We start from the raw sequence: 25,294 nt of genomic DNA on the forward strand, positions 1-25,294 counted from the left end.
GAGTAGGATTGGATGTGATCCATGTTCACAACTTCCAGTCTGGACGAGGCAGCTCTGAGTCGTGGGAGGGGGGACCCAAGGATCTCCTGAAGAGACAGTATCGGGGTAAAAAGGGTTCCATAGATTATAGAAGCGGAAACTCTAGTGTGGGAGGGTTTTGGGGAGGCCGTGGACACAAAGAGGTTCTGGCAAAGCCAAATCCAGCAGGGGAAGAGAACTGCCCGCCTTGAGTGGGGATATTATTTTGGGCGACAGAAGCAACACTTTCAGGAACCCCCAAACCTGAGCTGGGCTGCTGCTACAATCCAACCAGTCCTGGGATACCTGAGCAAGAGTTGTGTTCGTGTTCTTGGCAGGAGGTCCAGCGTGTTCTCACTGGGTGTTGTGTGGTGCAACCTCGGGTTTGTTCAGTCTGAAGACAGCGTGGTCTGCTGTGCTGAGGTTTCTGGGTTTAAACGCCGTGTTTCCTTACAGTGTTAAACGGGCTTTTCTCTCGTTTTCGTGGGTGTCAGACGTGTTAACCAATCAGCAGCGACCTGTATACAACCCCGCCCCTACTTCTCTGCTATTCTAGACCTCAAAATCCACTGAGTGACTGTAAGATCGAGCGTATTTGCTTTTATTAAGCTGTTGGAAACCTCCAGCTATTTCCAGGAAAAACTAACAAACCCAAAATGCATCAGGAATAATTCCTCGACCATTCGGCCTAGATGCATAATTCCTTTGAAAGGTCAGAAGCTGGAGAATGTGAATCCATTGTAAATATATACATATTTATTTTACCATTACAGACTAAATGGAGATGCAATAAAGAAAAAAAGATATTTTCATCCTCGCCTGGTAAAAAAAGCTGCAATAAACCATCAAAACCATCATCAGACAGATTATAATGCAACTGAATATCTTCTAATACACCTGGAATACAACTGTAATTCTTTAAAAATATACCAGGCGAATGTCCATATTTTGGCAATATTGATGGTTGAAATGAAGACTTTTATTGGGAGTTTCTGTCCAAACAACCACAGAAAGCTTTCAAAACTTTGAACTATTGACAAAAACAGTGAATATCGATCAATATTCCTGGGGCGTCTGTGTTTTAAACACTTAAACGATTTCATCAGGCTCCAAAAGTTCTTTGAGAAGAAGGCGAAGAAGGGCCAGGCTGTTCAGGGCTCATGTTTCTGTCTGAACGTTTTGTCGGGACTGAACGCGCTGCACGCCGGTTGTGATTTCGGCTCTGGCTTCACCAGGATGTGACCCTGTGACTCTGGCCTGATTGGGTAACTGGTAGGCGGGGCCGTCCACCTCAGTCCTCTTGGAGAGACCCGCTCTCTTACACCACTGACTTCACTGTCATCAACATCTCGTCTCTTTTGCAGTTTAACGTATGTTTTCGTAAATAAGTCAAGTTAAATGAAGTGAACTTTCAGTGTCTCCGTTCTCTGCCCTTTGAGCCGGTCGTGTTTGCGCGGGATCAGCACCTCCGAGTCTGCGACAGAAACTGAAAGGAGGAGGATGTGGATTGAAGAAGACTCAGCATGGCGGGGTGAGGAGCTCAGACCTGCTGCTCCTTCCTGTTGAAAGGCTGAGGTGGTTCTGGTCAGGGTGCCTCCCTTTAGGTATTCCAGGCTCGTCCACCTGCGAGCAGACCCCGCGGCCATCCCATCTGGCCTGGGATTGCCTCGATTGAGGAGTTCGGGAGAAGGACGTCTGGACTCCGTCACTGAGGAGGAAACACATTATTCGTTTACTTCAGAAACAGACCAGTTTGCCCAGTTTTGCCCAGGATTCTGGTCAGGACCTCACTGTTTATCTAATCGTTCTCTTCTTCTGATTAACACCTGAAGTTAAATCCTTGTGCACACATTTAACACTGAATATCAAAACATGTGAGATATTTGCTGCTCAGTTTATTATTGTTTTTATTCACTTTGGTTCTGCCTCTGTTCTCCGTCTTCAAACACACGATTAAAAAGTGTCTCACTCACTTTTTGTGTTGAATGTCTCCATATTTTCAAACGAATGCGACAGAAGCGACAGTCTAGTGTTTCTGTCAGATAAAAGTGTGTTTGTTTGTGCAGGTTTTGGCCAGTTTTTAAAGATTGGATTGTGTAAATTTAAGTTATTTTAGGTTTTGGTTCCCGGGACTTTCCTGTACGAACCTGTCCTGGACTCAGCTGTTCAGAAGTAGTCTGAATCTGAAAGTTTGTATCTGGATCAGGGTGATCCAATCCAGTGAAAAACCAGAAAAGAAAGACGGGTGACTTGATCCTGGATAGCAAAACATGGGATTTCCAGATCCGGATCATTCTGATGCAGATTTAACCTTTTTGATTACGTCCACACGATCCACATGAGCAGAGAGAAAAATATCATTTCTTTTCATAGAAATGAGTTTCCTGTTGCATTCCTCACACACTGTGCAGCAATATTTTCATTCAGGGACGCACACGAGCCAAACAGGTTCTGGGAAGATGTTTCAACATGCAGTCCTTTAAACTTACCACTCGCTTTGTAAAGGCTTCTAGTACTTATTGATTAGGAAGAATTAAATGTTACTATCAACAAGTCATTAATAAATCACCAGTAAGAAAAAAGTGTTACTAGTAAGAATCAAAATGATACTAGTACCTGTCGCTCTGACCCTAATGAACAGGTACTCGTGTTTAAATAAAAGATACTAGTAAATAATAGATACTAAGAAATAATAAATAAGTACTGGTAGCTTTTAAATAGCGAGTGGTAAGTTTTAAAGAATAAATGTTAAATGGTGTGTCATAAACAGGTCAGGAGTTTTAATCTTTAACAAGCTGCAACTATTAATTCTATTCAGCTTATTTGTCAAACAACAATATTGCAAAAGCTACAAATAAATTACAAAAGAACATTTCATACAGTTCATTACAAAAATAAATAATGTGTTAAAATAATAATAATAAATAAAATAAAACTTTTAAAAATAAATAAATAAAATAGAAAGCATGTGTGTTGTGAATTCAATTCATATTAGTCCAGTAATAGATTGAAAGAAAATTGTATTTTGATAATTTTGACAACTATTTTGATAAATGATTAATAGTTTTAGTCGTTTTTGCGAAGTAAAAATGTCAAACATTTGCTGGTTTCAGAGTCTTTTTTAACTGTTGTTTGGACAAAAAGGGGCGATTTGACGACATCGCTTTGGAATCTGGACATTTTATAGACCAAACGATTAATCGTGGCAATAATCTGCAGATGAATTCAAGTTATTTTAGTTCTTGTTGTTTTATGTAACATGTTGTGACAAATGCTGGAGTAGAAGCATTAAACAGAAAGGAGTGAGACAGAAACACCGTAAACCTTGTTCTGAGCGGGATGGAGACATTTTATTAAGGGTGAGAGCTGGGAGCCTGCAGCCTTCAGGGGCTGCAGCCTTCAGGGGCCTGCAGCCTTCAGGAGCCTGCAGCCTTCAGGGGCCTGCAGCCTTTAGGGGCCTGCAGCTTTCGGGCCCCTGGACATCAGACATGCGGGTCTGAACACGCCTGCGGGTCCTGGTGTCCTCCATGAGATCGAGTCTGCGGGGAACCGGGGGCCGCAGCTCTGAGAGATGCGAGTGATCGTGATTCATCCGCACAGCTCGCTGCTTCCTTTCTCCCGACGCACGGAGGAGGGAGGGACGCGTCCCAATCCGCACACCTGCCGCCTCCGTCACCCTGAGCGGTCCGACTCAGGAGCGCAGCTGCCGCTACGCCGTCAGTGTGCGAGCCACACCAGCTCCCCGGTGTTAAAGCAGTCAATATAAAGATCTCTGTGAAGTGAGAGTCCTGGTAGTGTGGCAGGAGGAGCCCGGGTGGAGGAGGTGGCTTGTTCTGAAGTGGACGCGGCCGGGTCAGCTGACAGTCCGCTCCTGCCGCCGACATCTTGCCTCCGACCGGAGGAGACAGGAGAGTCCGGGTTTCACGGTCAAACGTCCTAATGGAGAGACTTCAGAGCCGGAGCGGATCTCTGTGAGCAGCCCGGAGACTCAACAGCATCTCTGTGGAGCGGGTAAGGACCTGGCGGACAGCTAACACCGCCCGCCTGTCTCTCTCTCCCCGCCCGTCTGTCTGAACTGCAGCAGCGGCGGAGCGACCGCTGCGGTAACGTTAGCAGGTGTTGCTAATAGCTAGTCGTCGTCAACGAACAGCCATTTAAAAAAATCTGATTTTCAGTGATGGATTGCTCATCAATACCGGCTCCTTCTGTGTAGGTCGTGATTTAATATCTGTTATAAGTCAGAAGGGACCTCGTTTAAATTCGGCACATTCTAACAGCACTTGTGTTAAATATTATTGCGACTTTTCAGCCGAGCAACTAACTGTTAGATCGATAAATGCCGCTATTTTCAGCGACGTCGAAATGTTACGTGACTGGGCGGTATCGTCAGCCAGTGGGTGTCATTCACCGTATATAAGTCTATATCCTTCACAAATACGTATTTAATGTTCGTTTATTTGTATGCCGGAAGTACCAGAACACCCTACATTTACCAACAGTTAGTGTCTTTATATGTTATTTGTGTAACGCAGTAAAAATACATGAAAACACATTAAAATGTCAGATTTTTAAATGGAGTTCTGAATGCTATATCACGTATCTGCGAGCTTTCACCGCTGCAGAGGAACAGATTGTATTTCTTTTTACTATGTTCAATTAGATTTGTGGGATGATGATAACAGCAGCTAAGCTAACAGGCTGCTCTAATGTTGAACCTGTTTTTAATTAGCTAATTTAGCACAGCAGCTTAATGCTGTTATATATATATATATATATATATATATATATATATATATATATATATATATATATATAATCTGACACATTCAGGGAATAATCAAATTAAAACATCAAGGTCAAAATCAGGAGAGAAGAAGTGAAACCTTAATTTAAAAGTAAGAAATTAGAAATGTTAAGACCGAAATGATAAATTATCTGATCATTTAAAAAAAAAAAAATCAAAATGTTGTCTTGCTAATTTCTGCTTAGAATAAAAAGTTAAATCTACTGTGACTTCATATGTCGTAAATCATGACATCATCATTTAGCGAGTCATTAACTGCCACCACAGAAGAAGATCACAGACTATATTCTGCATTAGATTATATTCATAGATCAGGTTTCATCCTCTCTAATAATACTCTTCCTCTCTGTCCACAGCTCTGACTGACGGGCGTCAGCCATGATTGGTGGACTCTTTATCTACAACCACAAGGGGGAGGTGTTGATCTCCAGGGTGTACCGCGATGACATCGGGTGAGTCCTGCAGGCCGGCGCTGAGATGCCCCTGAGCTGAGACAGAAAGTGTGTTCAGGGTCAGCGAGGACGGCGAGGGTGTGTTCAGGGACAGAGAGTAGGATTGCACAACATATTGACCCAAGATCGTTATCGCTATATCACATTGCACAATATCATATCGAAAATGTAGCAGGAAGTAGGTCTGGGCAGTATATGAGGTACACGGATATGAAATTAGACAATACCGTTTATACTGATAGTTTGATGTTGAGTTAATTAATATGTTTCCGTAACGTCCTGCCAGCGTTTGCTCCTCTCTCTCCCTCGCCGCGCAGCCCCGCCCCTCCCTCTGCGTCTGCATGCAGCCGTCTGGCTCGCAAACTCACGGGGGACACCGTGATTGGTCGAAACTGTTAAAGATCTGGCTTGTAAGAAGAAAAACACGGTTCATTCACGGCGCCCAGGTTAGACGACACACTGTAGTATTTAACAGAGAAACACGGTGATCACGTTACAAGTCGCGACACCGTGGAGATTTTACAAGAGCGGACCAGGTAGAGCGACAGTGAACTCACCAGTCAGATGTTATCCGTTAACGACCACGTTGGTTTTATTTTGATAGGCTACGTCGTCAACACGCCTCCTTAACATGCTGCTCAAGTTCAGTAACTTTATACAGCCTAGCCTGCTACTGATGGCGAAAGTCAGCGAAGCGGCCACGCAGGGAGAGAGAGACGGTGAAGCTGCACGGTACCAGCTCTACTCGCCTTTTTGTTGTACTAATGTGTCTTTACATTCTGAGGAATGTTGAAACGTTTTAACTCAAATCAGGAGACAGCTGTTTGTGGGTCGCTGGTGTGTGTGTGTGTGTGTGTGTCGCATCGAACATTACGTGGCGGCTGTTGTGTGTGGCGTTGCTACGACGACCAGCTACACTGAGGGGAGCTATCTGCAATGGAAAACGGAGGACGGCCAAACCGAGGCGAGTTGAGCTGGTGCTGGTAATGGCTGCTTGCAGCAGAGGTCTGTGAGTGCGAAGAGAACTGAAGGAGGCGAATTCAATAAGTGATACTTAAGATGGAGAATCAAGTATCAATAAAACGGTGAAATTAAATAAATAAATAAAAATATTAAAACACACCGGCTAAGAATGACCTCATCTCCGTGTGTCCATGAGTCGAGCTGAAATGAACCACTTAGACCTGAACCAGAAATGAGTCCGGACTCTGTGTTCTGATGAATCTGAACCCTGCAGCTTTTAAATCAGGAGGTCCGGCAGTGAAGCTCGCCGCACTCTGCTTCCTGTCACTTAGAAGGGCCGCAGGTGGACTTCCCCTTCATCGATCAGCTGTTCAGGTTTGTAACACACACCCCCCCTCCAGGCGGTCTGAGTCGGTCCTCTGTGCTGCATCCTCCATTTCACTGTTGCTGTGATGCAGGGAGCCTGTTGCTAGGCAACAGCAGTGTGGCGCTGAGCCCTGCTGCGGCAACAGGAAACCCCTCAGAGTGATGAGGTCACCTCAGTCTTTAACAACACGGCTGCCGAGGAGCCGCACAGAGGGACGGGTCTTTCTTTGATTAAGGCGGCGTGTTTGAGAGTTTATGGCGCGTGACGCTCAGCTGCTCGCCGTCGGCTTCACTCCTGTACCGATGTGTTTGGTTAAAAGCTCCAGAACAAGCGAGTAAGTGGACCTTGAGTAGAGGTGGTCCAGGTGTGAATAATGACATCACAGACGGCGAGGCGAGCTCATGGTGTCGTTAATCTATGAATCAACGTTCTCCTGCTGTCCTTCAGCGGGATGTTTTGAAACATTAAAACTGATAAAACGTAAAGAACAAGTACTTCTTTCTGCTGCAGAACCTTAAAGGAACCGAGCAGAACGTTTCCAGGCGTCCATGTTGACCCGCTACAGGAAGTGACCTTTACGTCCTCTCGTCTCTTTCTCCAGGAGAAATGCGGTGGACGCGTTCAGAGTTAACGTCATCCACGCCAGGCAGCAGGTCCGCTCGCCGGTCACCAACATCGCCCGGACCAGCTTCTTCCACGTCAAACGCTCCAACATCTGGCTGGCGGCGGTCACCAAGCAGAACGTCAACGCCACCATGGTGTTCGAGTTCCTTTACAAGATGTGCGACGTCATGTCCGCCTACTTCGGCAAGATCAGCGAGGAGAACGTGAAGAACAACTTCGTCCTGATCTACGAGCTGCTGGACGGTGAGCTGCCTCACGGACGCCAAGAAGCGCTGTAAACCCTAAACAGGAAGTGACCCGTCCCCGCCTCACGAAGACGTCATCGCTCTGCCGCGCTGTTGTTTTTTAGGTTTTGATTTTTGTAAGCGTTGGATGAGAAAATCAAAACCTAAAGAAAATACGGCGCTGGCAGGAGTCGTCTCTGCTGCAGATCTGTCCGGCTGTTGGTTGTTTGTTTGTTGTCTCTTTGTGTTTGTTTGTTTGTTGTCAGTTTGATTGTTGTCTCTTTGTGTATGTTTGTTGTCAGTTTGATTGTTGTCTCTTTGTGTTTGTTTGTTTGTATTTATGTTTGTTTTGTTGTCAGTTTGTCTCTTTGTTTGTTTGTTTGCTGTCTGTTTGTTGTTTGTATGCATGTTTGTTTGTTGTCTTTGTGTTGGTTTGTTGTAACCGTCTTTGTGTCCTGCAGAGATCTTGGACTTTGGTTACCCTCAGAACTCAGAGACTGGAGCTCTGAAGACCTTCATCACTCAGCAGGGCATCAAGAGTCAGGTAGGAGCAGAAGGTTAATGTGCTTTTAATGTGAAAGATCAACAGGAAGTGTTCAGTGACAGCATAGACAGACATTTATCAGCCAATGAGAAGAGTGAACTGTTTCCTGTTGTTTTTTTTTGTTTTTGTTTTTTTTCCTTCCTGCTCGCCTGCATCGTCCTGCAGCACCACGTGAGTCCACCTGTCTTACCTGTTTACTGTTTCACTGTTGTTGTACTTCAGTCCAGTACTCCTAACACTAACCCCCCCCCCCCCCCCCCCCCCCCCCCCCAGACCAAAGAGGAGCAGTCTCAGATCACCAGTCAGGTGACGGGGCAGATCGGCTGGAGGAGAGAGGGAATCAAGTACAGACGCAACGAACTCTTTCTGGACGTCCTGGAGAGCGTCAACCTGCTCATGTCCCCGCAAGGTACCAACGTGTACTAATGTGTACTAACATGTACTACGGGGTTGCTGTCAGAGTACTAACGTGTACTACAGGGTAGCTGTCAGAGTACTAACGTGTACTAACATGTACTACAGGGTAGCTGTCAGAGTACTAACGTGTACTACAGGGTAGCTGTCAGAGTACTAACGTGTACTAACATGTACTACAGGGTAGCTGTCAGAGTACTAACGTGTACTAACATGTACTACAGGGTAGCTGTCAGAGTACTAACGTGTACTAACATGTACTACAGGGTAGCTGTCAAAGTACTAACATGTACTACAGGGTAGCTGTCAAAGTACTAACGTGTACTAACATGTACTACAGGGTAGCTGTCAGAGTACTAACGTGTACTAACATGTACTACAGGGTAGCTGTCAAAGTACTAACATGTACTACAGGGTAGCTGTCAAAGTACTAACATGTACTACAGGGTAGCTGTCAAAGTACTAACATGTACTACAGGGTAGCTGTCAAAGTACTAACATGTACTACAGGGTAGCTGTCAGAGTACTAACGTGTACTAACATGTACTACAGGGTAGCTGTCAGAGTACTAACATGTACTACAGGGTAGCTGTCAAAGTACTAACGTGTACTAACATGTACTACAGGGTAGCTGTCAGAGTACTAACGTGTACTACAGGGTAGCTGTCAAAGTACTAACATGTACTACAGGGTAGCTGTCAGAGTACTAACATGTACTACAGGGTAGCTGTCAAAGTACTAACATGTACTACAGGGTAGCTGTCAAAGTACTAACATGTACTACAGGGTAGCTGTCAGAGTACTAACGTGTACTACAGGGTAGCTGTCAAAGTACTAACATGTACTACAGGGTAGCTGTCAGAGTACTAACATGTACTACAGGGTAGCTGTCAAAGTACTAACATGTACTACAGGGTAGCTGTCAAAGTACTAACATGTACTACAGGGTAGCTGTCAAAGTACTAACATGTACTACAGGGTAGCTGTCAGAGTACTAACATGTACTACAGGGTAGCTGTCAAAGTACTAACATGTACTACAGGGTAGCTGTCAGAGTACTAACGTGTACTACAGGGTAGCTGTCAAAGTACTAACATGTACTACAGGGTAGCTGTCAGAGTACTAACATGTACTACAGGGTAGCTGTCAAAGTACTAACATGTACTACAGGGTAGCTGTCAAAGTACTAACGTGTACTAACATGTACTACAGGGTAGCTGTCAGAGTACTAACGTGTACTAACATGTACTACTGGGTAGCTGTCAAAGTACTAACATGTACTACAGGGTAGCTGTCAGAGTACTAACATGTACTACAGGGTAGCTGTCAAAGTACTAACATGTACTACAGGGTAGCTGTCAAAGTACTAACATGTACTACAGGGTAGCTGTCAAAGTACTAACATGTACTACAGGGTAGCTGTCAGAGTACTAACGTGTACTAACATGTACTACAGGGTAGCTGTCAGAGTACTAACATGTACTACAGGGTAGCTGTCAAAGTACTAACATGTACTACAGGGTAGCTGTCAAAGTACTAACATGTACTACAGGGTAGCTGTCAGAGTACTAACGTGTACTAACATGTACTACAGGGTAGCTGTCAGAGTACTAACATGTACTACAGGGTAGCTGTCAAAGTACTAACGTGTACTAACATGTACTACAGGGTAGCTGTCAAAGTACTAACGTGTACTAACATGTACTACAGGGTAGCTGTCAGAGTACTAACATGTACTACAGGGTAGCTGTCAAAGTACTAACGTGTACTAACATGTACTACAGGGTAGCTGTCAGAGTACTAACGTGTACTAACGTGTACTACAGGGTAGCTGTCAAAGTACTAACGTGTACTAACGTGTACTACAGGGTAGCTGTCAGAGTACTAACGTGTACTAACGTGTACTACAGGGTAGCTGTCAAAGTACTAACGTGTACTAACGTGTACTACAGGGTAGCTGTCAAAGTACTAACGTGTACTACAGGGTAGCTGTCAGAGTACTAGCGTGTACTAACATGTACTAACATGTACTACCAGACCATAGAGACGCTGTAACACGGTGGTAAAGTGCATCATCACATCAGCCAATCATAATGCAGCATGACATCATTGTTGTTGTCAGTGAGGAGCAGCTGTGTTAGAAACAGCTGGAGAGGAAGAAGCGCTGCACTGAGCCACCAGAGGGCGACAGCACACCCTAACAGCCTGCGTGTGTGTGTGTGTGTGTGTGTGTGTGTGTGTGTGCGCAGGTCAGGTGCTCAGCGCTCACGTCTCCGGCCGGGTGGTGATGAAGAGCTACCTGAGCGGGATGCCTGAGTGTAAATTTGGGATGAACGACAAGATCGTCATCGACAAGCAGGGAAAAGCAGGGAGCTCTGAGGACGGCGGCAAGAGGTCAGAGGTCACACAGGACGCTCACACTCACACACCTGCATCACCTGCAGGCTGCGCGGCTCTCTGAGCTCCTTATATGGTCACTTCCTGTCTGTCTCAGTCAGCTGATCCGGCTCTTCTCACTGAAAGCTCCTGTTTTGCTGGCGTGAGTTTGTTTCACAGCACCAAGCTTTTGAACGTACGTGTGACTCGAATAAAACCTGGATGGAGTTTTAAGGAGGGCTGGGTATCGTTTTATTTTATTGAGTCTGGGTTCTGGTTCCTTCGCCACAGATCCTCCTCGCTCCTCGTCCCCTTCATGTCTCTAAAGTGAAAGGAGTCTCTGTCCTAGAGGGGGCGTCTCTGGGACTCGTCTCATCTGTAGCCATCGTCGGTTTCCCTTCAGTATAAAAGTTGAACGTCGGCTCACCTGTGTTTTGTACCTGAGGCGTCGCTGCTGTTAGCGTTAGCTGGATCTGGGAGAGCGCGACACGTTGAACACGGTGAAGCGTTCCTTCAGATTCACGCCGTGTTGAAGGAAACACTTCGTCACGTCGGAGCTGCTTCCTCTCTCGCACCGAACCTCCTGACTGCAGCTGCTGCAGTTTGTTAGTGAAGCTGAGCCAAACTTTGGAGGGTCCGCCACGGTCCAGGACCGGAACCAGAAGCACTCTCTTCTTCACGCTTTGTTTACGGAACACATGAGGTGACGTTCAGATTAGAAACGTCTCTGCCGGGTTTCAGTCTTTGAGATCTGTTTCAGTTATTTTAGACTTCTGTTTATTCCCGTTAAATCGGTGGTTTTCCAGTAGGAGTTCTGAACTGACCCGCCTCTTTCTCTCTTCCTCAGCGGTAAACAGTCGATAGCGATCGACGACTGCACCTTCCACCAGTGTGTTCGCCTCAGTAAGTTCGACTCGGAGCGCAGCATCAGCTTCATCCCTCCAGACGGAGACTACGAGCTCATGAGGTCAGAGGTCACTCAGCACACAACACCTGGTTCACCTGACAGCAGCGCACAGCGTGAGACGCTCTGTCTGTCTGCAGGTACCGGACCACCAAAGACATCATCCTGCCGTTCAGGGTCATCCCTCTGGTCCGGGAGGTCGGTCGCACCAAGCTGGAGGTCAAAGTCGTCATCAAGTCCAACTTCAAGTCGTCGCTGCTGGCTCAGAAGATCGAGGTATGATGTCCAGGTTCAACTTTCACAACCTTTATTTAAATCAGAGCAGGAAGTAAATCTGACCCATAAAACCAGAGGAGAGCTGAAACTGAGGCTGCGTTCCAAACCGCCTTCTGCGCTAGTAGCACGTACTGATCTGGCCTAAATGCAGAGTGCAGTATGCAAACAAAAGCCAAATCTGCAGTGTGCCAAAAATACCCGGAAGGCGCACTGATTCGGGAAAAATCTCCAGTACGCATCGGACCAGTCTACCTCATGTTCTGTGTCCCATAATGCAAAGCGTTAGAACTGTAACAAAAACCGGTCTGTTGTGTGGAGGACAGCCACACAACTTGGTTTACAGTTTTCACACGCTGTTTGTCGCACAGAGATTTCAAATATCGTCAGTTTTAGGAAAATTGTTGGCGAATGTGCTGGAATGTTTTCAGAGTCGAGAAGCACCGCGAGCTAACGTGCCGGGCCGCCAGCTGACGCAGCTCTTCTCACCGCTGTCTTTACATTCTGAGTAATGTTGGAACGTTTTAACTTAAATCAAGAGACATCTGACGGACCGGAAGTAGTTTGAAAGGAGACGGTTGCTGTTGTTGCTTTATTATTATCATAGTTGTTAGTGGAATGTTAACAGGTGTCGTTACATTACTTGCTTTTTATTTTATATAATTTTTATTGATGCACCAATAAATCAAAGCAAACGTCTGCTACAGATCAGCTGCAGCTTTGTTCTCTTTACATGAGATAAAAGAAAAAAGAAGTTTTAAGTGTTCGTACATAGAAATTCCTCCTTTTGTTCCAATTTTGAAAACCGGAAACTGGCTTAGCCTGGCCTGACGTACTGCAAAATAAACCAATTTAGCAGTTTCATACTGCATACTGGATGCAGTACATGCTGCAGTATACAGTACATACTGGATGCTGCAGTTGCTAGTAGTATGTAGTAGGCGGTTCTGAATACAGCCACCGACTTTAATTGATACAAATCCACTAATTTGATAAATGATTTTCTTTTACAAAAATGTTTATATGTGACTCTTCTTTGAGATCTTTTTGTTTTGGTTATTTATTTGGTATATTTATCTATTTATCATCTTTTTCCTACATATTAATATAAATTATTGTGTATATATTATTCCTAATAATAAGCTCTTTCGGAAAGTGTGAAAGAGACGCTGTAGTTTGGAGAAACCCTGACGAAAACTGACCGATCTGATTGAACCCCCCCTCCAGGTTCGGATCCCCCACCCCCTGAACACCAGCGGGGTTCAGCTCATCTGCATGAAGGGAAAAGCAAAGTACAAAGCGAGCGAGAACGCCATCGTCTGGAAGTAAGTGATCTCCGTCTGCTGGGTCTTTATTTAGAGTTCTCCTTCAGGACCAACACAGACCCTTATTATCCCTGATATCAGCTGATCGATCAGACAGCAGAGAGATCAGCTGGGTGCTATTTAAATCAAACTGTGATAACAGGGCAGCCGAGCCCCCGCTGAAGTTAGAAATGTGGTATCTGAGGTGGAGCTCAGTAAATAAATATGATGGCTGAGTGAAATGTTTCTGTACTCTGGTGCTAAATATGAATAGGGAGACAAAATAGTTTGTTTTTTATCGTGATATTCATCATTGAACTATACTTTCTTCTTACTTGAAGACAAATAAAACAACTCTAGGTTACGCTATCTTAGCTTAGCAGTTAATTTAAATGAATGGGTTGGAAGTGAACACTGTCTCTGTTTCATCTCTCATTGGTTAGAGACTTAGAGGTATGACGTGCTGACCTCTGCTGTAGGACACAGCTGTAGTCTGTGCTGCTGCTGATGTGTTCAGCCGGATCGATAGTTGGACCTGAGGTGAGCAGTAAAACCCGTCAGTGCTGACGAAGAGATCAGAGCAGCTCTGCACCTTCAGCGCGAACACCACCTCCGGCTGCTGCAGCCACGTCAGCACAACACCTCAGCATTACCTCATCATGCTGCTTTCTGAAAGCTGCAGCAGGCGGGAAACTCTGAGACCACAGGAGGCTCTGCGGTGTCGGGGTGTTACATTATAACGGGTCCTGACAGTTTGACTTTCAGTTCTGTTACTAATCAAACTGTTCAGTCCAACTCTGTACTTAGATAGTTTAGGAGGAACCTGCGCAGAGAGGTTCCTCTTACACTATCAAGTATTACCAAGCAGGAACCTCCGGGTCTGAAAGTGAAGCCTTAAACCTGCGTCCTCTCCTGCAGCCAGCAGGGGGCGACTCCAGCGTCTGCAGAAAGAAGTGTGATTGTATTGATGTCTGTGAGAAAATGTTGTTACTTGTCAGCTGATTTATTCCCTCAGTAAACACTTTCCTGATGAGTTTCTGGTCTCAGTCGCTAGTTTCAAGTCTTCTTCAACACAGCATGATGTTCATTTAGTAAATTATGGTCCCATTTAGAGGAACAGAGACCAGGAAGCAGGGGAGGCTTTAGGGCGGGGCTACAAGCTGATTAGTCTGAGTTTTATCATCTTGATTACTCGTTGAATCGTTTGGTCTTTAAAACAGAAAGTAGTGAATAAACAGACGGTAGATAGTCTTTCGACCAGCGCTGATGTGTTGACGTGTGCTGATGTGTGTTGCAGGATAAAGCGCATGGCGGGGATGAAGGAGTCTCAGATCAGCGCAGAGATCGAGCTGCTACCGACTAACGACAAGAAGAAGTGGGCTCGACCTCCGATCTCCATGAACTTTGAGGTCAGAACAGAAACCTGTACCCTGCGATGGCAGGATATAGACCAATGTAGGCGGGATGTAGGCCGATGTAGACGGGATGGTAGATGATGTAGATGATGTAGATGGGATGTAGATGATGTAGACGGGAGGTAGATGATGTAGACGGGATGTAGGCCGATGTGATGCCGTAGATGTGTCACAGCGCCTCCTGCAGCGCCAAAGAGGAGCAGCAGGTGTCTCTGAACACTGATGCTGTTCTTCTTTCAAACAGATAAACATGGTGTGCTGCTTCACTAACTCCTCCTCTCCGCCTCCTCCTCAGGTGCCATTCGCTCCGTCAGGTCTTAAGGTCCGGTACCTGAAGGTGTTCGAGCCGAAGTTGAACTACAGCGATCATGACGTCATTAAATGGGTTCGTTACATCGGACGCAGCGGCATCTACGAGACTCGCTGCTGACCCCTCCACCGCCGCTCCCGGGGCTGATGGGAAGGAATTGTTGTTGTTGTCCTCTACAGATCTGTGTGTGTTTATTCAGTACAAAGTTTAATCCCCACTTATTCCAAATGTCAGACGCTCAGCCAATCACATTCCAGAAACAGCTCAGCTGGCTCAGAGCCCAGTGTACCTGACAGAAAGGAGACCTGGACTGCGTCCGAAAAGTCAAAAAATCTTAAACCTTTCCTCGACCTCGATGGAAAACGTCACGAGGTCAAGGAAAGATGTGAAGGAGAATCCAGAAGGACTCAGAGAATCCGGCTGCTCATTTCTAGGCAACGTAAATATGTGACAGCGGATGTTACTGACGTGATGAAACTACAATGTTCTGAAGATGGACTACAGAAAGCGCATCTCTGACTCTGCGCCCCGTGTTGTTGTAATGCAGGCCGTCTAAAGGTGGACAACACGGTGGAATATCAGCTTCATAACCAAGATAGCAAAAAGGCCTGTAGGTACCAGTCACCAAATAAAGGACCGGGTCGTCAACCTCCTGTGAATCCCAGTTATTGTCTGTAAACAGTGTTTCCCACAGAATGACAGCGTAACTGGGGCGAGAGAGAGAGAGAGCGAGCGAGCGAGAGGAGGTGCTGAGTGAATATAAGCGCTGCCCGCAGCTCTGTGATCAGAAACGATTTTACCCATAGTCCAGTAACAAAAATCAATATGTTGGCGTTCAGCTTTGATAATGCGATCAACAATCCTTTCCTTTGGTAACGGGTGGTCCGGTGTACCCTATGCTAAAGGAGATATGAAAGGAAGCATTGAGGCTCCTTTCCTCAGCTTTTAGAGAATTAAACAGCTGAATTACTTCCAGGTCACTTCACTCAGTCAGAACCTTCCTGAGCAAAAAAGACTTTTCGGACGCAGCCCTGGACTGAGATAGACCAGGTTTTAACTAATCAAGACCTTCTGGCTCGTATGACGTCAGCAGACCCACAGAGACCTCCTTGTAGAACCAGTGCTGCTGCTGTTTTTAGATTACATGTGAGCAGCAGAGGGAGGACAAACCAGGAACCTCAGCTGCACCTGAAACCCAGACCTGAGCGTGGGTCCCACAGACGTTAGTTTAATGAGCAGATTGAGAGGAAACGCCACAATAAGGAGCAGAGTGAAGTAGAAATAAAATGACCTGTTAGAAGAAGGGTAATGTAGTAATACCCCCCCCCCCCCCGACGCTCAGAGTGAGTCCTCCTGTCTTGTAGTAAGTCTGTGTGGTTACCCAGCATGCCTCAGTCTCACTCTGTTTAAACACATTTGCCTCAGTGTTTTTTTTATTTTACTAAAATTCTGAATTCGTCTCTAGTAAAAAGTTGTTTTATTTTAATTTTTTACAGTTTTTGTACCCAGATGCTGTGCGTACCTGTGAATCTGAACCCTGTGTGTGAGCAGCTCAGTACTTCCTGTCAGACAGCGGTGTCTCTGTGCTGCCTGTCTCAAGTTATTTTGCCAAAATCTTTTGTTTTCTGAATAAAATCAATGCGACTGAAGTTTCTGTGTGTAATAAGAACATCCTGGTGACTTCATGGGGAATCCAGTTAATATTCTCCAGCCTGCCAACCACTCCGTGTTTTAGCCAAAGTCAAAATCAACTCTGGATGAAGGATTCAGATCTGTACCTAGAGGTTAAACTACTAATACCTCACTGTGTAAATACTCTGTTACTAGTAAAAGTACTGCAATGAAAATGTTACTTCAGTAAAAGCATGTAAGTATAATCAGGAAAAGGTACTTCAAGCATTAAAAGTACTTCATGTCGTACGGTTCCACATCAGGTTCTTCCTCCTCCTCATTACCATAAAGCAGGATGTTAAGTGCCGTCACAGTTACCCAGATCCCAAAGAGACGCCTTTAAAACCAGCAGTCCAAAGATCCGGGTTCTCATAAATAAATAAATTAAAATAGAGAAAAGCAGCAAATGTTTTTACATGAAAACTGTCTCATCTCCCTGTCAGTCTGATACTATAGCTGGACTATAAACTGTTAAACATCAGATTTTATAAACTCTTCATGTGTAAAAATCTGACTTTGTAAAGTAATTGAAGTTGTCTGATAAATGTAGTGAAGGAAAACTTACAAGATCTCCCTCTGAGATGGAGAAGAAGGAGAAAGTGGCCTCTAATTTGTGCTTGAGTAAATTTACCTAGTTACTGGCCACTTTTCATAACCCTCCGAATACAAAACAAACATTTAAAATACTAAAACCCACTGAGCAGGTTGCTCAGCTACTCAGCCTCTGGCTCAAGCACACTTCAGGGTCCAAAACAAGCCACTCACCAAATGTGAGTAAAAAAGTACTTTGGTGAATAAAATAAATGGCTGAAATCGGAATCAGCTTTACTGCCAGGTAGGTTTACACCTTTATATACAGTCTATGGTTCATGCATACAGAGATCTGCTGTGGTGTTTTGGTGCAGAACAAACAGTCAGTAGAAAATCCACTGCTCAGAAACATTGAGGGAACTTTTAATCATCAGAGTACAACATCATGTCAGGTAAACTCAATCTGTCCAATCAGGAAGCAGAAGCTATTGTGAATCAAATTTGGTGAAGTCAAAATGACGTCCATGTGTCCGAGGTCCTCTAGGGGGATCTGTGGTCGACGTGGTGAACCTTAAGCTGCCTGCCGCATCATCAGCATTTCTTTATTTGTTTAAAAGGGACGGGATACAGTAAAAGATGTACAACAAAAAACGTTTCCATTTGATGCACCGTACCAAATTATAGCTTCAAGCTAATTCACATCGGCAGTCCCCTGGCAGGTTGTAGTTAACAACAACACAGTGTGCTAAGGCTGACCAGTTCATTAGCACGCCACCAAGGTCATCGTCAAGTAGCATCCTAGTCATATGGTGATGTCCACCAAAACAATCCCAACTTTGACTCTGATCCAGCATAAATGGTTTGGCGGTGGGTCCGTGATGGTCTGGGAAGGCATATCCTTGGAGCCTGGGTTCCTCCTGGTGCAGTGAGTCCTGGGTTGGGTCCTGGGTTCCTCCTGGTGCAGTGAGTCCTGGGTTGGGTCCTGGGTTCCTCCTGGTGGAGTGAGTCCTGGGTTGGGCCCTTGGTTCCTCCTGGTGCAGTGAGTCCTGGGTTGGGCCCTTGGTTCCTCCTGGTGCAGTGAGTCCTGGGTTGGGCCCTGGGTTCCTCCTGGTGCAGTGAGTCCTGGGTTGGGTCCTGGGTTCCTCCTGGTCCAGTTGGTGAGTTTGGTTTCATTGACTCAACGAATTCTACAAAGTACAGTAAAGTTTTTGAACTTCCAACTATTTTGTTCATCGAGATCTGATGTGTAATTTAGGTTTTCCCTTAATATATTTGAGCAGTGTATAAGATAAGATAAAGCAGGTCCAGGACCAGAAATATAACATTGACAATAAAATATAAATCATGTTAAAGAAGAATAGAGAACATGTGAAATATGTTTGTTGTTTAAAAGGAGGTCTGTCACCACCAATAATCCTCAACGTCACTAACGAACATCACAGTTATACAATCATTCAGAGGAAAAGCAACAACACCCGGTGAACCAGCAGCTGCTTTCAGACCTACGACCCAACATACCAGGAACCAGCAAGTGAACCAGCCGCTGCCTTCAGTCCTATGACCCAACATACCAGAAACCAGCCGGTGAACCAGCCGGTGAACCAGCCGCTGCCTTCAGTCCTATGACCCAACATACCAGAAACCAGCCGGTGAACCAGCAGGTGAACTAGCAGGTGAACCAGCAGCTGCCTTCAGTCTATGATCCAACATGCCAGTGAACCAGCCGGTGAACCAGCAGCTGCTTTCAGACCCACGACCCAACATACCAGGAACCAGCAAGTGAACCAGCCGGTGAACCAGCCGCTGCCTTCAGTCCTATGACCCAACATACCAGTGAACCAGCAGGTGAACCAGCAGCTGCTTTCAGACCTACGACCCAACATACCAGGAACCAGCCAGTGAACCAGCAGATGAACTAGCAGGTGAACCAGCAGCTGCCTTCAGTCTACGACCCAACATACCAGAAACCAGCTGGTGAACCAGCAGCTGACTTCAGTCCTACGATCCAACATACCAGGAACCAGCAGGTGAACCAGCAGCTGCCTTCAGTCTATGATCCAACACCAGGAACCAGCCGGTGAACCAGCAGATGAACTAGCAGGTGAACCAGCAGCTGCCTTCAGTCTACAACCCAACATACCAGGAACCAGCAGGTGAACCAGCAGCTGCCTTCAGTCTACGATCCAACATACCAGGAACCAGCCGGTGAACCAGCAGATGAACTAGCAGGTGAACCAGCAGCTGCCTTCAGTCTACAACCCAACATACCAGAAACCAGCCGGTGAACCAGCAGCTGCCTTCAGTCTACAACCCAACATACCAGGAACCAGCCGGTGAACCAGCAGCTGCCTTCAGTCCTACGATCCAACATACCAGAAACCAGCCGGCGAACCAGCAGCTGACTTCAGTCCTACGATCCAACATACCAAAAACCAGCAGGTGAACTAGCAGCTGACTTCAGTCCTACGATCCAACATACCAAAAACCAGCAGGTGAACTAGCAGCTGACTTCAGTCTACAACCCAACATACCAGGAACCAGCAGGTGAACCAGCCAGTGAACCAGCAGCTGCCTTCAGTCTATGATCCAACATACCAGTGAACCAGCCGGTGAACCAGCAGCTGACTTCAGTCCTACGATCCAACATACCAGGAACCAGCAGGTGAACTAGCAGCTGACTTCAGTCTACAACCCAACATACCAGGAACCAGCAGGTGAACCAGCCAGTGAACCAGCAGCTGCCTTCAGTCTATGATCCAACATACCAGTGAACCAGCCGGTGAACCAGCAGCTGACTTCAGTCCTACGATCCAACATACCAAAAACCAGCAGGTGAACTAGCAGCTGACTTCAGTCTACAACCCAACATACCAGGAACCAGCAGGTGAACCAGCCAGTGAACCAGCAGCTGCCTTCAGTCTATGATCCAACATACCAGTGAACCAGCCGGTGAACCAGCAGCCGCTTTCAGACCTACGACCCAACATACCAGGAACCAGCCGGCGAACCAGCAGGTGAACCAGCAGCTGCCTTCAGTCTATGATCCAACATACCAGTGAACCAGCCGGTGAACCAGCAGCCGCTTTCAGACCTACGACCCAACATACCAGGAACCAGCAAGTGAACCAGCCGGTGAACCAGCCGCTGCCTTCAGTCCTATGACCCAACATACCAGAAACCAGCCGGTGAACCAGCAGGTGAACTAGCAGGTGAACCAGTAGCTGCCTTCAGTCTATGATCCAACATACCAGTGAACCAGCCGGTGAACCAGCAGCTGCTTTCAGACCTACGACCCAACATACCAGGAACCAGCCAGTGAACCAGCAGATGAACTAGCAGGTGAACCAGCAGCTGCCTTCAGTCTACGACCCAACATACCAGAAACCAGCTGGTGAACCAGCAGCTGACATCAGTCCTACGATCCAACATACCAGGAACCAGCAGGTGAACCAGCAGCTGCCTTCAGTCTACGATCCAACATACCAGGAACCAGCAGGTGAACCAGCAGCTGCCTTCAGTCTACGATCCAACATACCAGGAACCAGCATGTGAACCAGCAGCTGCCTTCAGTCCTACGATCCAACATACCAGGAACCAGCAGGTGAACCAGCAGCTGCCTTCAGTCTACGATCCAACATACCAGGAACCAGCAGGTGAACCAGCCAGTGAATCAGCAGGTGAACCAGCAGCTGACTTCAGTCTACAACCCAACATACCAGGAACCAGCAGGTGAACCAGCCAGTGAATCAGCAGGTGAACCAGCAGCTGACTTCAGTCCAACGATCCAACATACCAGAAACCAGCAGGTGAACCAGCCGGTGAACCAGCAGGTGAACCAGCTGCTGCCTTCAGTCTACGACCCAACCTACCAGGAACCAGCAGGTGAACCAGCAGGTGAACCAGCAGCTGCCTTCAGTCTACGACCCAACCTACCAGGAACCAGCAGGTGAACAAGCAGGTGAACCAGCAGCTGCCTTCAGTCCTACGATCCAACATACCAGAAACCAGCCGGTGAACCAGCAGGTGAACCAGCAGGTGAACCAGTTGCTGCCTTCAGTCTATGATCCAACATACCAGTGAACCAGCCGGTGAACCAGCAGATGAACTAGCAGGTGAACCAGCAGCTGCTTTCAGACCTACGACCCAACATACCAGGAACCAGCCAGTGAACCAGCAGATGAACTAGCAGGTGAACCAGCAGCTGCCTTCAGTCTACGACCCAACATACCAGAAACCAGCTGGTGAACCAGCAGCTGACTTCAGTCCTACGATCCAACATACCAGGAACCAGCAGGTGAACCAGCAGCTGCCTTCAGTCTACGATCCAACATACCAGGAACCAGCAGGTGAACCAGCAGCTGCCTTCAGTCTACGACCCAACCTACCAGGAACCAGCAGCTGCCTTCAGTCTACGATCCAACATACCAAAAACCAGCAGGTGAACTAGCAGCTGACTTCAGTCTACAACCCAACATACCAGGAACCAGCAGGTGAACCAGCCAGTGAACCAGCAGCTGCCTTCAGTCTATGATCCAACATACCAGTGAACCAGCCGGTGAACCAGCAGCCGCTTTCAGACCTACGACCCAACATACCAGGAACCAGCCGGCGAACCAGCAGGTGAACCAGCAGCTGCCTTCAGTCTATGATCCAACATACCAGTGAACCAGCCGGTGAACCAGCAGCCGCTTTCAGACCTACGACCCAACATACCAGGAACCAGCAAGTGAACCAGCCGGTGAACCAGCCGCTGCCTTCAGTCCTATGACCCAACATACCAGAAACCAGCCGGTGAACCAGCAGGTGAACTAGCAGGTGAACCAGTAGCTGCCTTCAGTCTATGATCCAACATACCAGTGAACCAGCCGGTGAACCAGCAGCTGCTTTCAGACCTACGACCCAACATACCAGGAACCAGCCAGTGAACCAGCAGATGAACTAGCAGGTGAACCAGCAGCTGCCTTCAGTCTACGACCCAACATACCAGAAACCAGCTGGTGAACCAGCAGCTGACTTCAGTCCTACGATCCAACATACCAGGAACCAGCAGGTGAACCAGCAGCTGCCTTCAGTCTACGATCCAACATACCAGGAACCAGCAGGTGAACCAGCAGCTGCCTTCAGTCTACGATCCAACATACCAGGAACCAGCATGTGAACCAGCAGCTGCCTTCAGTCCTACGATCCAACATACCAGGAACCAGCCGGTGAACCAGCAGCTGCCTTCAGTCTACGATCCAACATACCAGGAACCAGCAGGTGAACCAGCAGCCGCTTTCAGACCTACGACCCAACATACCAGGAACCAGCCGGCGAACCAGCAGGTGAACCAGCAGCTGCCTTCAGTCTATGATCCAACATACCAGTGAACCAGCCGGTGAACCAGCAGCCGCTTTCAGACCTACGACCCAACATACCAGGAACCAGCAAGTGAACCAGCCGGTGAACCAGCCGCTGCCTTCAGTCCTATGACCCAACATACCAGAAACCAGCCGGTGAACCAGCAGGTGAACTAGCAGGTGAACCAGTAGCTGCCTTCAGTCTATGATCCAACATACCAGTGAACCAGCCGGTGAACCAGCAGCTGCTTTCAGACCTACGACCCAACATACCAGGAACCAGCCAGTGAACCAGCAGATGAACTAGCAGGTGAACCAGCAGCTGCCTTCAGTCTACGACCCAACATACCAGAAACCAGCTGGTGAACCAGCAGCTGACTTCAGTCCTACGATCCAACATACCAGGAACCAGCAGGTGAACCAGCAGCTGCCTTCAGTCTACGATCCAACATACCAGGAACCAGCAGGTGAACCAGCAGCTGCCTTCAGTCTACGATCCAACATACCAGGAACCAGCATGTGAACCAGCAGCTGCCTTCAGTCCTACGATCCAACATACCAGGAACCAGCCGGTGAACCAGCAGCTGCCTTCAGTCTACGATCCAACATACCAGGAACCAGCAGGTGAACCAGCCAGTGAATCAGCAGGTGAACCAGCAGCTGACTTCAGTCTACAACCCAACATACCAGGAACCAGCAGGTGAACCAGCCAGTGAATCAGCAGGTGAACCAGCAGCTGACTTCAGTCCAACGATCCAACATACCAGAAACCAGCAGGTGAACCAGCCGGTGAACCAGCAGGTGAACCAGCTGCTGCCTTCAGTCTACGACCCAACCTACCAGGAACCAGCAGGTGAACCAGCAGGTGAACCAGCAGCTGCCTTCAGTCTACGACCCAACCTACCAGGAACCAGCAGGTGAACAAGCAGGTGAACCAGCAGCTGCCTTCAGTCCTACGATCCAACATACCAGAAACCAGCCGGTGAACCAGCAGGTGAACCAGCAGGTGAACCAGCAGGTGAACCAGTTGCTGCCTTCAGTCTATGATCCAACATACCAGTGAACCAGCCGGTGAACCAGCAGATGAACTAGCAGGTGAACCAGCAGCTGCTTTCAGACCTACGACCCAACATACCAGGAACCAGCCAGTGAACCAGCAGATGAACTAGCAGGTGAACCAGCAGCTGCCTTCAGTCTACGACCCAACATACCAGAAACCAGCTGGTGAACCAGCAGCTGACTTCAGTCCTACGATCCAACATACCAGGAACCAGCAGGTGAACCAGCAGCTGCCTTCAGTCTACGATCCAACATACCAGGAACCAGCAGGTGAACCAGCAGCTGCCTTCAGTCTACGACCCAACCTACCAGGAACCAGCAGGTGAACCAGCAGCTGCCTTCAGTCTACGACCCAACCTACCAGGAACCAGCAGGTGAACCAGCAGCTGCCTTCAGTCTACGATCCAACATACCAGGAACCAGCAGGTGAACCAGCAGCTGCCTTCAGTCTACGACCCAACCTACCAGGAACCAGCAGGTGAACCAGCAGCTGCCTTCAGTCTACGACCCAACCTACCAGGAACCAGCAGGTGAACCAGCAGCTGCCTTCAGTCCTACGATCCAACATACCAGGAACCAGCAGGTGAACCAGCAGGTGAACCAGCAGGTGAACCAGCAGGTGAACCAGCAGGTGAACCAGGTCTTTAACCCGAAACCAGACCGGATTCTTTTTTAATGTTTCTGTCAGTGAAGAAAATCTATATTTTAAAACAACAAGAATAAAAACAGAACACTTGTGTTGGTGACCTCTGACCTCTGACACGTCGCAGCCTGAAAAATAGACAGTTTGGGATTTTTGGTCGCTGCCAGTTGTCATGACGACCTGCAGCCTTTAAAAACAGACGGTTTGTTTTCGTCTCCTTGGAAACAAGATGAGGTGAAGATGTGGGAACCTGCTGACCGGCGTGTATGTACAGTGCGTGTGTTTTTGTGTGTGTGTCTTGTTTATCATATTCGTGGGGTCCAAAAACCAGGATTCCACTATACTTGTGGGGTCCGGCAGCTTCATGGGGACCAACATTGCTGCTCAAGTTTAAAGGGCCGCTTGAGGGTCCTGCGTTAGGAGCTGACGGGTCCCCACCACGATGTGTGTGCTCAGTGTGTGTGCTCAGTGTGTGTGTTCAGTGTGTGTGTTCAGTGTGTGTGTGTGTGTGTGTGTGTGTGTGTGTTCAGTGTGTGTGTGTGTTCAGTGTGTGTGTGTGTGTGTGTGTGTGTGTGCTCAGTTTGTGTGTGTTCAGTGTGTGTGTGTGTTCAGTGTGTGTGTGCTCAGTGTGTGTGTGTGTGTGTGTTCAGTGTGTGTGTGTTCAGTGTGTGTGTGTGTGTGTGTGTTCAGTGTGTGTGTGTGTGTGCTCAGTGTGTGTGTTCAGTGTGTGTGTGTGTGTGTGTGTGTGTGTGTGTTCAGTGTGTGTGTGTGTGTGTGTGTGTGTGTGTGTTCAGTGTGTGTGTGTTCAGTGTGTGTGTGTGTGTGTGTGTTCAGTGTGTGTGTGTGTGTGTGTGTGCTCAGTGTGTGTGTTCAGTGTGTGTGTGTGTGTGTGTGTGTTCAGTGTGTGTGTGTGTTCAGTGTGTGTGTGCTCAGTGTGTGTGTGTGTGTGTGTTCAGTGTGTGTGTGTGTGTGTGTGTGTGTGATGGACAGGTGAATGGACAGAGGTGTAATTAAATCCTCGTCCTTCAGCTCCGGCTGAAAGTCCGTCTCCTCCTCCGT

At 47.3% G+C, this 25,294-nt stretch overlaps 1 protein-coding gene across 1 annotated transcript; it reads left to right on the plus strand.

Annotated features, from left to right (window-relative positions):
• Nucleotides 1-3,498: 3,498 nt before the first annotated feature.
• LOC119882902 (AP-2 complex subunit mu-B-like) lies at nt 3,499-16,641 on the plus strand. Its single transcript, XM_038693259.1, has 12 exons — nt 3,499-4,029; nt 5,179-5,274; nt 7,206-7,471; nt 7,914-7,996; nt 8,162-8,167; nt 8,270-8,405; nt 10,660-10,804; nt 11,634-11,753; nt 11,831-11,966; nt 13,191-13,288; nt 14,565-14,676; nt 14,978-16,641. The coding sequence occupies exons 2-12, from the start codon at nt 5,201-5,203 to the stop codon at nt 15,110-15,112; spliced, it is 1,311 nt and encodes a 436-aa protein (XP_038549187.1). The 5' UTR covers nt 3,499-4,029; nt 5,179-5,200; the 3' UTR covers nt 15,113-16,641.
• The last annotated feature ends 8,653 nt before the right edge of the window (nt 16,642-25,294 follow it).

This window comes from Micropterus salmoides, unplaced genomic scaffold, assembly GCF_014851395.1.
Source record: "Micropterus salmoides isolate LMB-PRFRI ecotype aquatic unplaced genomic scaffold, ASM1485139v1 Ms_hic_scaffold_3, whole genome shotgun sequence".
NCBI classification, from domain to species: Eukaryota; Metazoa; Chordata; class Actinopteri; order Centrarchiformes; family Centrarchidae; genus Micropterus; species Micropterus salmoides.

What these genes read in the sequence shown, in the direction of transcription:
- LOC119882902 (XM_038693259.1), top strand. Translation starts at nt 5,201, where the DNA reads ATGATTGGTGGACTCTTTATCTACAACCACAAGGGGGAGGTGTTGATC. An exon ending in TGCTGGCTCAGAAGATCGAG is followed by an intron (nt 11,967 to 13,190) that starts GTATGATGTCCA and finishes CCCCCCCTCCAG; the next exon opens with GTTCGGATCCCCCACCCCCT. An exon ending in CGATCTCCATGAACTTTGAG is followed by an intron (nt 14,677 to 14,977) that starts GTCAGAACAGAA and finishes CCTCCTCCTCAG; the next exon opens with GTGCCATTCGCTCCGTCAGG.